The sequence below is a fragment of the Opisthocomus hoazin genome, chromosome 16 (assembly GCF_030867145.1).
Source record: "Opisthocomus hoazin isolate bOpiHoa1 chromosome 16, bOpiHoa1.hap1, whole genome shotgun sequence".
Lineage (NCBI taxonomy): Eukaryota > Metazoa > Chordata > Aves > Opisthocomiformes > Opisthocomidae > Opisthocomus > Opisthocomus hoazin.
Genome location: NC_134429.1, coordinates 12742392 through 12755328, shown reverse-complemented (window position 1 = coordinate 12755328; position 12937 = coordinate 12742392). Strand labels below are relative to the sequence as shown.

Below are 12937 nucleotides of genomic sequence, written 5' to 3'. Positions count from 1 at the left end.
AGCTTCAAACTGTCCTGAATCAGCGCTTTTCCTCTGCTGCTACTTGAATTGTAGTAACACCTAAAATTGCAAACAGGATAGTGGGCCCGTGAAGCTAGGCAGGAAATGCTTGCCCGGATCACCCAGCAGGTCCAGGGCAGAAGGGGAGCTCGCGTGATGTTTGCCCAAAGAGAAGGAGCAGGTCTATAGCAGAGCAGGGAGCAGAACCAGAGTTCCTGATTCCCGTTACTTTTTTCCCTCTGCTTTCCACTCTGCTCCATTTGTAAAGTCTGGAAGTTCCCTGTGTTACTTGTGTGCAGAGAGAGGGGGCTTATGTCTTGTCCTGTGGAGGTTGAGAGTACGTGAGTGCAGAGCAGGGTGAAGGGGAGGGCAGGGGCAAGGAGCTTTGTCTCGGCACTCAGGGCTGAGCGGCAGAGCCGTAGCGGCTCTCGGAGCAGGGAGGCTGGGGGCTGACAAGATCAAAGCACGTTTAGGATCATTTTTGAGATCTGCTCAGAAAAAGGTTCAGACGTGCGTTACTAAAGAGCTGTGAAGAAGGATTAGTCCTGTCCTTGCTCGCAGTTGAACCGCTTTCCCCGCCAGCTGTGCCAGACGCCTGTGAAGAGCCGGCCGCGCGGCAGCAGAGCAGGTCAGCGGCAGGTGGGAAGGCAGTGCCGCCGAGGAGACCGGCGCGGTGCCGGGGAGCGGGGCCGGCCTGGCGGCTGTCGTGGTATGGATGAGGAGGTCTGCGGTGGGAGAGGGCCGACGCGGCAGCCGAGCTGTGCCGAGCGTTAGCAGGTGTCCGTCCTGCTCCGCTGCCTGCCAGCCAGGCTCTGCTCTCCAGCGGGGACTCTGCGGACTCTGGAGGACTTGGTTGCAGCCCATTGCACCATTGCAGCAGGAGCGGCGGTGCCTGGGCTGTGCTAGGGCCAGCTCACTCCTAGTGTGAGGTCTGTGCTGCCTTCCTCTCCCTGGCCAGTGATATATGGCATAAATTAGGCCTCTGAAGGGGGATACTGCATCCTTAAGAAGAAATATGTCCTCATTTTTCTTAAACACCGTTTGCACTGAGTGAAATGTTTAGAAGGGACGCTGAGGGATAACTTTATTTCTTACTAGGGAGTTCAGAGCCGTTCAGTTAAACCCATAAAACACTGGGAGTAGGGAAGCTGACAGCCTGCCCGTGCATTAGAAAAGCCATTACTCATCTAGGGGAAATTCACCCCATGCTGGAGCCTCATGTTACCAATGGGGTGGTCCAGGGGAGGACACAGGATCATCTCCCTCTGCCATCTAAGGGGTCAGTGGGATGCTCAAAGGTGGAAAAGACTCAGTTGGTAACAATCCAGTGCAGTGACAGAGTGCTGATACAGAGATCTCAAAGCACCGAGTAAACGCGGCTGGGTTCAGCCTGCTGGGTAGGGAGTCATCCTCATTCCTCCTCCTCTGCATGGGGAAACTGAGGCACAGAAAGCTGGGGAGACTGGCAGTTACACCGTGATTGGAAACCAGGCTGGGAGCCAGCACTCTTGGCTTTTAACCCCCATCTGAAGTCACTAAAATCAGAGTGAAAGTCAGGAGCCCTGACCCCCTGCTCCGTCTCTGCCACAAGGCCATGTTCCCAGGGCGGAACTGGGAGCCCTGGCTCCACCTTCGTTGCTCCGACGTTCAGCCCTTGCTTCCTAATGGGATTTAGAAAATCCGCTGGAAGACGAAGGCAAGGTCTCGTAGGTGGCTGTAATGGGAATTCCTGTCTTGGGTGATGGCTGGTGGCGCGGTGGGCTGCGTTGCAGGTGTAACAGCAGCGTGACAGCCCGCGGTGCAGGCTGCGTCGTTCCCCCAGTGGCTGGCCGTCCGAGGGGACAGGGCCACAGGCGCCCCGAATCAAGGCAGACGAGGCATTGGCCACAAAGAGCGTGGTGACTTTCTGTTTGATATTTTATTTTGGAGGCTTGACACCAAAAGATTTAATATTTGTTTGAGATGAAAAACAGTTCTCAAATGAATTTGGAGAGCCTGGAATTAATGTCAGCCCCCCCTCCCCTCCCTAAACACCCCTCCTCCTCGTCAGCTCAACCCCCCCCTTTCAATTTCTGAAGCCTGCTGATTTGAATATTTATAAATATCAGTAAATTATTTATTGTAGCAATCTGCTGTGCCATTTCACCAATCGCCGTTAACACTTTAGGGCTCGCTCTTCAGGAGGACGCGAAAACGGGCACCTGGGGGCTGGGAGCACGCTCCAGGGAGGGGGGCTCTGGTGCCAGGGCAAAGCCAGCCTGGCTGCGATGCTGGGAGCGGTGGCCTCTGCAGGCAGCACAAGAAGAGCTGGGGGTGTTTGCAGGAGAGGACAGGGACCCTCTGTGCTCAGTACTGGGGGACACTGCAGTGGGACACCGGGAAGGACATAGCTGGAAAGGGAGGCTTGTGTTACAGGAGGGCTGCCTGACGTGGTGTGCCGTCTGCTGCAGCACCCTTGCAGGCTTTCCCTGCGGCGTGCGGGGACCTCGCTCTGGCTTAGAGCTCAGCGCCAGCCCTCTTCGCTTGTACTTTCTGTTCACTTGAAGAGGAACATTCCTCTCGATGTCTCCTGTCCCATTCCCTCCCTCCATAATTACACTCCTGCAGTGAAAATACACACCGTTCAGAGATGATGTAGCTGTTTGGGGGAAGGGGGGGATCTCCCCGTGTTCATGAGCTGTTCTTCTGGAGAAACCCCGGCAGCAGCACCAGAGCAGCCAAGTGGCCGGTGGGAAGCAGGAGCAGCCCCGGCGCAGGGTACCAGCATCACCAGAGCACCATCACTTCCCCGCCTCTCAGGGTGTCTTCTGCTGTTCACTGCCCAGTGCTGGCTGCTGTACGCTGCCCTCACTGTCACCAGAAAATTACAGCTCAACTCCGCGTGTGAGAAGGTTGAGCAACGGGAAGCAGGACAGTTTGCTGAAGGGAACTGGTACTGGTCTCTGCCCCTTTGGGCCAGGGTTGAACCAGGCTCTGGGAACTGGAAATAGGGAGAAAAGTGGCCTCTTGTGCAGCTGGAGATGCCAGTCTGGCAGGCAGGAGAAGGTCGAGCAGTGCTGCATGCAGGCAGACTGCACTCTGACGAGCGCTGGCCGTGGGGACCATAGCAGAGTCCCCAGCCGTGGCTCCGTGGTCTGTGGATAAGGCGTGTGAGGAGAGCCCTCACCGCTGTGGGAAAGCAGGGAGCGTAGCTGGCAGCACTTCCGTAAGGACGCCCGGGCTGCTCGCTGCGTTTCTCCTCCCACGTCTTTGATTCTCCTTTTCCTCCCTGCCCAGTGCTGAGCTGGAGCCTGTCAGGTCCGACTTTTGCACTGAGGGCTTTCCCCGGCTTCACACAGACACGCACAGGCGAGATCCATGCTCGCAGGGCAGAGGAGGTTGTTAAAGAGACTGTGTGAACTCCCCAAGGTCAGCCAGAAGAGACAGCATCCACTAATCCAAGGTCATTTCCTGGGCTAAAAGCAATAAAATGTTTTATTGATAAACTGGAGGGGAAAATACACACACTAAAGCCACTCTCGCACATTGTGGGCCATGCCTGGGCTGTTGCTGCCTTTGCCCTGGCCCTGCCTGGGATAATGCACGAGTGGCCGTGCTGGAGGCGAAGGGTTTTCTGGAAGGGACTGAGCGTTTGGCTGCCTCCCCTCCCTCGTCCCGATGTGTGGCTGGGCATCGCTCCGGGGAAGCATGCTCCCGGTGCCCCAGCGGCCTTCTGCTGTGGAGGTTTGGCTCTGTCTAAGGGACCGCAGCTCGAGTGTGAAGAGGCTCTAGCGTTCGGGGTCCTTGCCCCCATGCCAGCAAGCCGTGCTGCCCTCCCTGCTTGGGGGTCCTGGCCAGACTGAAGGCTCTCCAGTTAAGCTTGCACCACAGTGGTTAAAAAAGAAAAGGACTGTGCAGCATGTCGGTCCTCCTTCCCTCCCCTCCCCGCCCCAAATAATGCTGTTAATAATTAATCGAATGAGAGCTTGCAGCTCCTGGAAAGCTGGCACTGGGACCTCCCTCCTGAACGGAGCTGCTCAGCTGGGCTTAAAACTCTTCAATAGGAATATGAAAGCTCCATCTGTTCGACGTACCCGGCCCTCTGAAGTGACAGCACGCCGTCCCTCCCCAGCCAGCACCCCTCTCCCCACAGCATGGGCCCTCCTGCCCCTCTTCAGCCCCGGCCCCATCAGGTGGGGGTCCCCTCTGCACCCCCAGCTCTCCCCACCCCAGTAAGCTCCTGCCGAGCAGCCAGGGCCCCTTCCCCTCCACCCATGCCAGCTGGTTCATCCAGCTCCCACATGCCTCTGTTTCACAGCCGGGTCCCTTTCTCCCCTCTACCAGGGTGCGTTTCGTCATCGACCCCAAGCCAAAGCCAGGCTTCAGCTCCCTTTTCCTTCCCCTGCCAAGCCAGGCTTTCTCTCTGCAGCGCCGTTTGCCCCTCGGCTGGGCTGCCCCGTTTCTGTCCACGCTGCACAGCCCTGCGTCCCCGCACACGGCGTGCCCCCGTAGCCCATCTTCTTCCCTGGGGGAGGCAGAGCTGAGCCGTGCCCACCTTGGCAGCACCCCACTGAGGAGGTCATGGGTGGGACAGTGCTGCGTGGAGGGACAGAGCCTGGGGCTGCCAGCAGGGACTGGGGGAAAGAGGGGCGGCGGGGGCAGCAAGTTCACAGGGTGACAAGGCAGCAAAATGGCGAGGTGGGCTTTGTCCTCCTCCTTGCCAGGCCTGGTTGCAGCAAGCCGTACCTTTCCTTCAAAGGGAGGTTTGCTCTCAAGATGCCACGGGCTGGGTGCGGAGCGGAGGGAGCCGGTGTCTCCTGGCAGGGTGTGGGGAGGGGGCAAGCGGAGTAAGCTCCCGGTGGCATTGTTTTCGGAGGAAGTGCTCAGTGTAAATAGAGCATGTGGGAGAGTTTGTCCTGGGCAGAGATGAAAAGTCCGTGTGACAGGCTCAGGTTATAAACGGCTTCCTCAGATTGATGTGAAATCAAAACATTTCTATTTAGACGAAGAAGATGAAGGGGGATGTTTACTTAGCCTGGAATCTTTTAAACAGTGCGATGGAGACGCAGGGTGATTTGGGGTGGGGAGCTCGGCCCGGGAGGAGGGAACTTCTGCCCGGCTTCGGGGGTCCCTCCCTGCCTGGCAGTCCTGACCTCAGGCAGATACGAGGGTTCCTCACTCGGCAGCTCGATTCCTCTCCCTCTGCCCGAGTGAACAAAACACAGATGCTCTGGTCCCCTCCGGCCTGATGGCCATCTTCAGCGTTTCTTTGTGAGAAGCATTCCCCTTCCACTTTTAAAATGGACAGGCTGAAGGAGGGGAATAGAAATGCTGATATAGGTAATGTCCCTGCTGTGCCATAGACAAGGAAATAAGGCAACGGAAGGACAAAATGATGTGTCCAGGCTTGCGGAGAGCTGGTTGCAAGGCTGGCCGGAGCAACTGGGAGTTCTGATCTCCTGTGGCCATACATGCATAGGTGGGATGGAGATATGTAATAGAGTCCTGGTGCTACAGGGCAGATCCCATCTCAGGAAGGCCTCTGGGAGGGTTTGTTTCATAAATCAGGGAAAAGGCACATTTTCAGGACTTGCTTTATTTTTAACTTAAACTTTAGGGAAAGATTCTCGAAATGTTAAAGAGCAGCATTGCTGTGCTCACAAAAATTCACAAACGCAAGGAGAAGGGACAGGAAAGTGCAGAGGGGAAGGGCAGGAGCTGCGGGGCAGAGGCTGGGGAGGCAGAGGGGCAAAGCCAGGGTGTGTGACATGGAAGGAGGCAGGAACAGGAATGGAAGACAAGTTGCAGGCTCCCTGGAGTTGCTGCGTACGCGGCAAGTGCAGCCTCGGGAACTTCTGTTCCTCTCTTCCTTTGAATAAATATTTATATATTCGTTTGCCGGCTGGTGCACGCACTTGGCTGCTCACCTCCAGACCAGAATAGTGGGACCTGCCCTCGCTGCAGCAGGAGGGAGGGCAGCGGGGATTTGGGCTGCCGCGTGTCTGCCTCCCAGTTATCTCCAGCTGCGAGCGGCGCTGATCTCACCAGTTAAGCAGGGCTGGGTTTCGTGAGAACGTGGACGGGGAATCACCAGGCAGCGTTCGGGAGAGCGTCGCCGGTGATTCAGCGCTGACCCAGTGCCCCAGCCCCGGGCAGGCACCGCGCCGCGCGGCAGGCACCGTCCTACCCACCTGCAGCCATCGAGGCTCCGCTGGCCCTTCGCCCGAGCATACAGGCGTGAGCTGGAGGTGTCCTGGCCAGGCTCCAGCTGGAGCTCACAGAAGCCTCCCGAGATTCCCTCTGTGGTACCAGTTGCGCATAGGATCGGCCTTCGTTTTCTGCCCTAAATAGAGTGGGAATGTGATGGGAAGGGAAGGTGCCAGCACACAGAGACTTTTGCAGCTTCCTGGGCGCCTGCCTGTGCCCATCTGTATGCGTGAGGACTCGGCGCGTGTGTTGGGGGAATGTGTGAAAGGGAAATGCGTGGGGAAGCGTACAGGAATGTATTTTGGGGAGATGGGACTTTTTAACCCGTGCGTGCATGACATTTATGGAGCGTGCCAGCGCATACACACAGCTCTTGAGCAGCTATAATTTCCAGGTGGGGAGGTATGTGTTTGGGGGCAACGTGTGCTTTCCCTTCATGAAAGCATGATTGCACGTAGGTGTTAGTGCTGGGGGGGCTGTGCATTTGGAAAGCAGAGGAGTACATTCTGCCTCCCTTTGTGTGGGGGGCTGATATATTTGTTGAGGGGGTATTTTTCTTGCAGGCCTTGACAGGGAAGCGTGTCTGAAGCTGTCAGGAGTTTACGCTAAGCAGCCACTCTCTGGCTCTTGGACAGCAGGTCTAAAGTTTCAGTCTGTTTGTATTGGGCTGTCATGTCATGGGATTAGGGGCTGTCACGATGGCTTCTGGATGCATTGTAGGGGGTCTGATTAATCTCACTGTGCTTCTGTGGAGCAGCACCTCCGTGCTGGTGACAGGGAGGTGTGGGCTGAGCTGCCGCGAGGGACTCCTGTGCGATGGAGGAACCCGTTCTCACCATTTCAGGTCTGGAGACGGTTTCTGTTCACTCTCCGTGTTATGGGCCCCTCTTTCAGCATGACATAAAGTCCAAGAGCACGTTTTGGAGGGAGCTCCAGCAATGTCCCCACAGTAACTCCAGTGGCGTGTTTTACTGGGTGCTCTTCCTGAGCCCCGGGACGCAGAGCAGGCTCTGCCTCGGCACTGCGCGCTGGGGGAAGAGCCAGGCTGGGTGCACGTTTCTGGCCTTGGGACCTTTAACCCTGCTTAGCCTGGGTGTCTCTCCAAGGTATCATACATAAAGAAGGAAATGAGACAATGCAGCTGCTTTAGAATCAGTTTTTTGCTTTTATTTATGATTGAATGTTGTTAATTCTTGGTGCAATAATTATGCAAGTGACTCTGTGATAGGGACCATTTAGTTCACGATTCTCTGTGACCTTGAAGTTAAGACCTTACCTTCTTCCTTTCTCCCCCCACTTTCTCTTACCCCTCCTTTACTAGCTGTCACATATGAATAAACTACATTAAAATAACAAACCCACACTAATTAGCTGATTGTGCTGGGAAGTGTGAGAGCAGAATTTCCTGTGTTCGAGAGCGAGTGAGCAGACGAAGGGGCCTGATCAACTGATACCAACCCAAGGCGATTTTCTCCCATATGACTGCCACGCACCAGTCTGGTGCTCCAGTGCACGCACTTGCCAGGGCTCCTGTCCTCTGTACTGGTTCATTCTGGTCCATACTGGTTCTTTTCTCAGAGACTATGTGTAAACCCTGTTAAGGGAATTCCTCGCCGTCCCTTGGGTTAGGCTTGGGAAGCTGTTCTCCCTGCTACGGGTGCTGGGGTGCAGTTACTGGCTGGTGTGGTTTTGGCAGCCAACGCATCTGGGAAGGAGCTGGGGAGCTAAAAGCGGGTGGTGCTGCAGTCTGAAGGAGAGAGCAAGTCAGGCTTTGAACAGGCTCCACATCCTGCCTGAGCCAGGAGCGAAGGCTGGGCCCTACCACGTTCACCTGCTTGAGATGTTTGGGGCCTTTTGAGCCCAGTTCAGTCCCAGCATAAATATGCGCCTCTTGCTTGAGGCCAGCGGCATCCGTTGGTACCAGCAGGTTCCGAGCGTGCCTCTCACCGGGCTCTCCTGGCTGGGCTGCCGCTCAGAGCTCAGGAAACAGACGCAGTCCCAGCCATCAGAGGATGACACTGGCCATGCCTGCAGGCCCGTTGGGCTGGGACCGGCCATTTGCTGTTTGGGTTCATGTTGTCCGATCCCACTAACGCCCTTCCTTGCTTCTCTCCCCTCTCTCTTTCCAGCTGAAAGAACTATATGCACTGACGCAACCTCAGGAAAACCCACAATGGCTGCCAAGCGCAAAGGCGGCCTGAAGCTAAATGCAATCTGTGCCAAGCTGAGCCGCCAGGTCGTCTTCGACCACGGGGGAGCCGAACAGGCGCGAGCGGACAAGGGGCCGCAGCGGGAGAGCGGCAACAAGGACCTGCCCCAGCCTGGGACCAAGGAGCTGGGCACGGAGTTTTCGGATGGGCTCAGCCGCGTGCAGAAGATCGAGGAGGACAAGAGGAGGGAGGTGATCGAGAAGTGGGTGAACGGGGAATACAATGAGGAGCCCTTGCTGGGGCGAGCGGAGGGCAAGGAATGTAAGGGCGCCGAGAGCACGGAGGTGCCCCCTGAAGGGGTTTACATGGTGCAGCCCAAGGGCTGCAGTGACGAGGAAGATAACGGGGACGAAGCAGACGCTCTGAGGGGCTCGCAGGATGGCAACTTCTTGGATGACAGGGATTCAGACGGGCCGGCCTCGAAGGACGATGCCTACCGGTCCTCCAGCGGCGAGACAGGCTCCAAGCTGGGGGCAGGAACCGCCTCAGGTAAGCCCTCTGCCCCCTCCATCTCCCTGTGCGGGGCGGCTTCGCAGTCGCGTGTGTTGTGGGACTGACGAAGCTGTTGCTGCGTGTCCGTGCCAGGCGCTGTCTGTGTCTGGCAGCCGGGGAGGAGGGCGAGAGCCCCAGTCCCCGCGCAGAGGCCCGACATTTTGTTTTTGGGACCGTGCCAAGTGTGGATCTGATAGGAAGTTCTGTCTGAACATGAGGAAGAACTTCTTCCCTCTGAGGGTGACGGAGCCCTGACCCAGGCTGCCCAGGGAGGTTGTGGAGTCTCCTTCTCTGGAGATATTCGAGCTCCGCCTGGACGTGGTGCTGTGCAGCCTGCTCTGAGTGACCCTGCTTGGGCAGGGGGTTGGGCTGGGTGACCCACAGAGGGCCCTGCCAACCCCCACCATTCTGTGATTTTGTGATTCCCAACAGGGGTGTTTGCTGGGTGGCTCTTTGCGGCCCGGAGATCCCTTGCCGGAGTAGAAATCCCCCTGCGGACTCCCTCACGCTGTTCAGGGAGAGGGAGCTGTGGGGCGCGCTGGTTTCCTGGCCGTGTATTTCCACATGAGGGGGAAAATAAAGCAGAGAGTGCCCTTGTGGCGAACCCCGGGTGGGTTCTGCGGCTGTGCCGTGCAGGGGGGCTGTGTAAACGCGCCCGTGCCCTGGTGCTGCCCCTCGCCCCGTGGCCGTAGCCCCCAGGTCAGCGCCGAGCCCGAGGGCCCGGCCCGGGGGCACAGCCGGGACCGCCTCGCTGGGCCCGCGTTCCGGCAGGGGGCGCCAGGGAGGGGCTGCACGTGCGGCGGAGCGGCGGGACGCGGCCTCAGTCCCGCCCTACGCCCGGCCGGGGCGAAGGTTCTGGAAGGAGCGGCGGCAGGCAGGAGGTAGGCGGTGGCGGCTTCCCCGGGGGGCGGGAGGACGGGCCGGGCCGGGCCGGGCCGGGCCGCAGCCCAGCCGCACGTCCGGTGCGGCCCCGCCGAGCCCCGGCTGCTGCCCTCTGCTGCGCGGGGGCTCGGCGGCAAGCCCGGTGCGAGCTGCTGCCTCAGGCCCGCCTCGCTTCGCCCTGGGGGGCCTGCCGCACAGATGCCCCTTGCTGGGTTTCGAGTGAGAGCCCGTTAACAGGGCCGTCCAACGCGTAACACACCGCGTTCCCGGTGTGCTGCCGGGTGTTCCCTCAGCCCGGCCCCAGGGGTTGCCGGTCGCTGTGGTGCTGGCGGCCGTGGGAGCCCGTCCTCTGGCGCTGCCAGCCTGTGGGACCCCCCGAGCCAGGGCTCGAGCTGGTGAAGCTGCTGCTTCCGAGCTTGGATGTCCCACAGAATCACAGAATGGTAGGGGTTGGAAGGGACCTCTGTGGGTCATCTAGTCCAACCCCCCCAACGTCCCCCACCGCTTCGGTCTGGGGTGCTGACTTGCGGGCTGTTGCGAGGTGTTTTCCCCGTGGCTGTGTGTGCATTGCTTATTTTCAGATAGCTTCTGCCTCATTTTTGTGTTTATTTCAAAAGATGAATTCAGCAAGAGATGCTGGAGGAAGCTCCAGCTGAATTTCTTTCTCAGTCCTGATACCCAGATTTTTCCCAGACTGATTTTGTTGGGCTTATGAGTGCTAAGCCTTGTTAAAAGCTATGGGTAAATTGAATTCTCTCCATTAGGGCAGAGCAGCTCCCTTCCCCGATTTGTCACTCAGCTGGGCTGGATCTGTAATTGAAAGATCTCCCCCTAATATGCTCCACCTGCACGCACCCCTCCCCTGATCTCAGCACTTTGTGAATCCATCAAACTTTCCTCCTTTTGTGTGTGCGCGTGTTTTCCTCCTCCTGTTAATAATGCAGCCGAAACTCATCTCCGTCTGTCCGTTCCCCTTCTGGAGAGGCACATTCTCTAGTCTTCACGAGTTCAGTGGCAGCGCACATAATTATGCATATAAGATATAAACAGAGCTGTTTAATTATCCTTCGCCACATCAGTGACAGAGTAATTAACAAACATTGCAAGATCAATGAGGAAAAGTGTGACCTTCAGTTTCCTTTGATAGGAAAGCCCTTGTCGTTCCCAGACACAAGGTGATTGTGCCTGGACTCCATTTTTAGTTTGTTTTAATTCCCACTCCACTACCCCCATTTGCAGCTTTTATTTGCTACAGAAACTAAAAGGAGGGGAACTTAAGTGTGAAAAATATGTTACTAAGCTGGGGAAAATGAAGAGGAACTGAGGTTTCTCACTGGGGTAGAAGTTGTCAGTAAAATGCCTTTGTAGGGCTGTATTGTCAAAGCATTATGCAAAAATGCATAAGCATTCATGGGAGGCTGAACACTCATTTATGTTGAAGATAGGTAATGGCACATGCAGGGTCCAGTTTACGTATACAGCCACATGGGATTTGACTTGCAAACCAACGTGCTGCTGGCTTTGGAGCGTCTGTTTCAAAATCCGTGTTGTAAATGTCATTTGCAGTGTTTCCCTGGAAAGCACAAACTGAAACATATCTTGCTTTGGAAAGGACAAAGTTCTTTTCCTCTTCTGTCTTCTTCTGTCAGTGTTCCAGAAAATAGATTTAATGGTTCATCACCGAGTTAAGTTTATTCCAGTGAGATCTGGAACTGCCTATACCAAAAAGGTGTTTTTCCTGTGAGCTGGGGGGTCACAGGAGGCAGGCAGATCAAAGGAGAGGAATACAGCTGGTCATTGCGGCTGTGGGGGAGTCATCACAGGAACGTGGTTTTGAAGGTTCTGAGCACCCGTTTCTCCCTCTGAGGACATGGAGGATACCAAGCTGGCAGTGCTCAGCAGCGTTTAAAATTGAGCTCGTACCTCCTTGATCAGCTGGAAACCTGGATAAAAAGCAGGAGCCACACAGAAAGCCAGATCCTACATCTAGCTGGGCTTTCTTGATCAGGGAGGAAAGTGATCGTAATTATATGGGCTGAGGAGGGTTCCTGGTTCTTGGAGTCCCGTTGTCTATACACAGAGCCTGCTTTACGGAACTTCGGCTGCTGCTCGTGTCCTCCGCTAGCACCTGCTGTAGTCTAATGCCAAATCCTGGCCACCTTTGTCTCCTTCCAGGGTCAGATGGCTGGGCTTGTGCATCAGGCAGGAGTTTGCGGAGACTTGGTCCATGCTATTCAGTCCTCATGCTTTGAAACAAGATGGTGAACATGCATGTGTGGCATCCCTGTTTCTTTTTCTGAGGCACCCTCAGAAAACAAGGGGCTGATGAGTCGGTGCTCAGTTTTGCCTTATGTGCTTCCCTCTCTGGTACAGCTAGGTAACAAGTTCACAAGTTGCAAAGCTCGTGTTTGTCGGGAGGCGGGCATCAGAAGCTGGTCTGGACAGGCAGATAGGTTTCTTCATTTGTTCACACACCCGCTTCTGCACGCCAACTGACCCATAGTTCTCTACACACATTTATATATAGCGTTTAGATTTCCCAGTACAGTCTCTGACAGAGATCCCTTTCCACAATCTCTCACTCATGCACACACACCCAGGGAGATTTTCCTATACAGTCCCATGGTCTTTGCTCTGCCTGTTACTTTCATAGTGCGCTGTAGTAGCCACCAGGAGCTTTCCTCTGTACAAGCTTGCAAAGTTCCTTCTTTTCTTAGCCTCTTGGCTAAGTCTCTTAGAAAGGGAATACTGGCCCTGCTTTCAGCAAGGGGGGTTTCTCTTCGTAATTTCCTGGGGAGACTCTGCTCGGGAGAACATGCATGATGAGTGCCAGTTTCTTGCTCATCCTATAGTGCCCAAGTCTACATGTTTTCCTTCCCAAGAAGAATAAAGGACAGAGCCCTGGCTGGGATGTCCCATCCCCCAGTATCCAGACCTTGCACTCCTTTTGGGCTGTTTTGCTTTTCCTTCCATATATAGTGTGCTGCTGCAGGCTATTTTTAGCCCCTTTTTGCTAGCTTCGGATCCTTTGTGATACGATAGCTGCTCTGAGACACACAGATCTCTGCTCTATGGCAATGCCCACAAATGGAGAGCAGCGGCAAGGGGAGAGGGAGCCCTTTTATTATCACATAGAAAAGGAGAGAAAAATGCGGTGCAGGGGAGGG

General features: G+C 56.0%; 1 protein-coding gene across 7 annotated transcripts in view; it reads left to right on the top strand.

The window, feature by feature from the left end:
• Nucleotides 1-12937, top strand: part of CASZ1 (castor zinc finger 1) — a 238920-nt gene that overhangs the window by 181752 nt on the left and 44231 nt on the right. For all 7 annotated transcript variants that reach the window (XM_075437527.1, XM_075437529.1, XM_075437532.1 and 4 more), the window contains exon 4: nt 8316-8885. In XM_075437527.1, coding sequence (XP_075293642.1) covers nt 8316-8885 — 570 coding nt within the window. The remainder of the gene's footprint in view (nt 1-8315; nt 8886-12937) is intronic.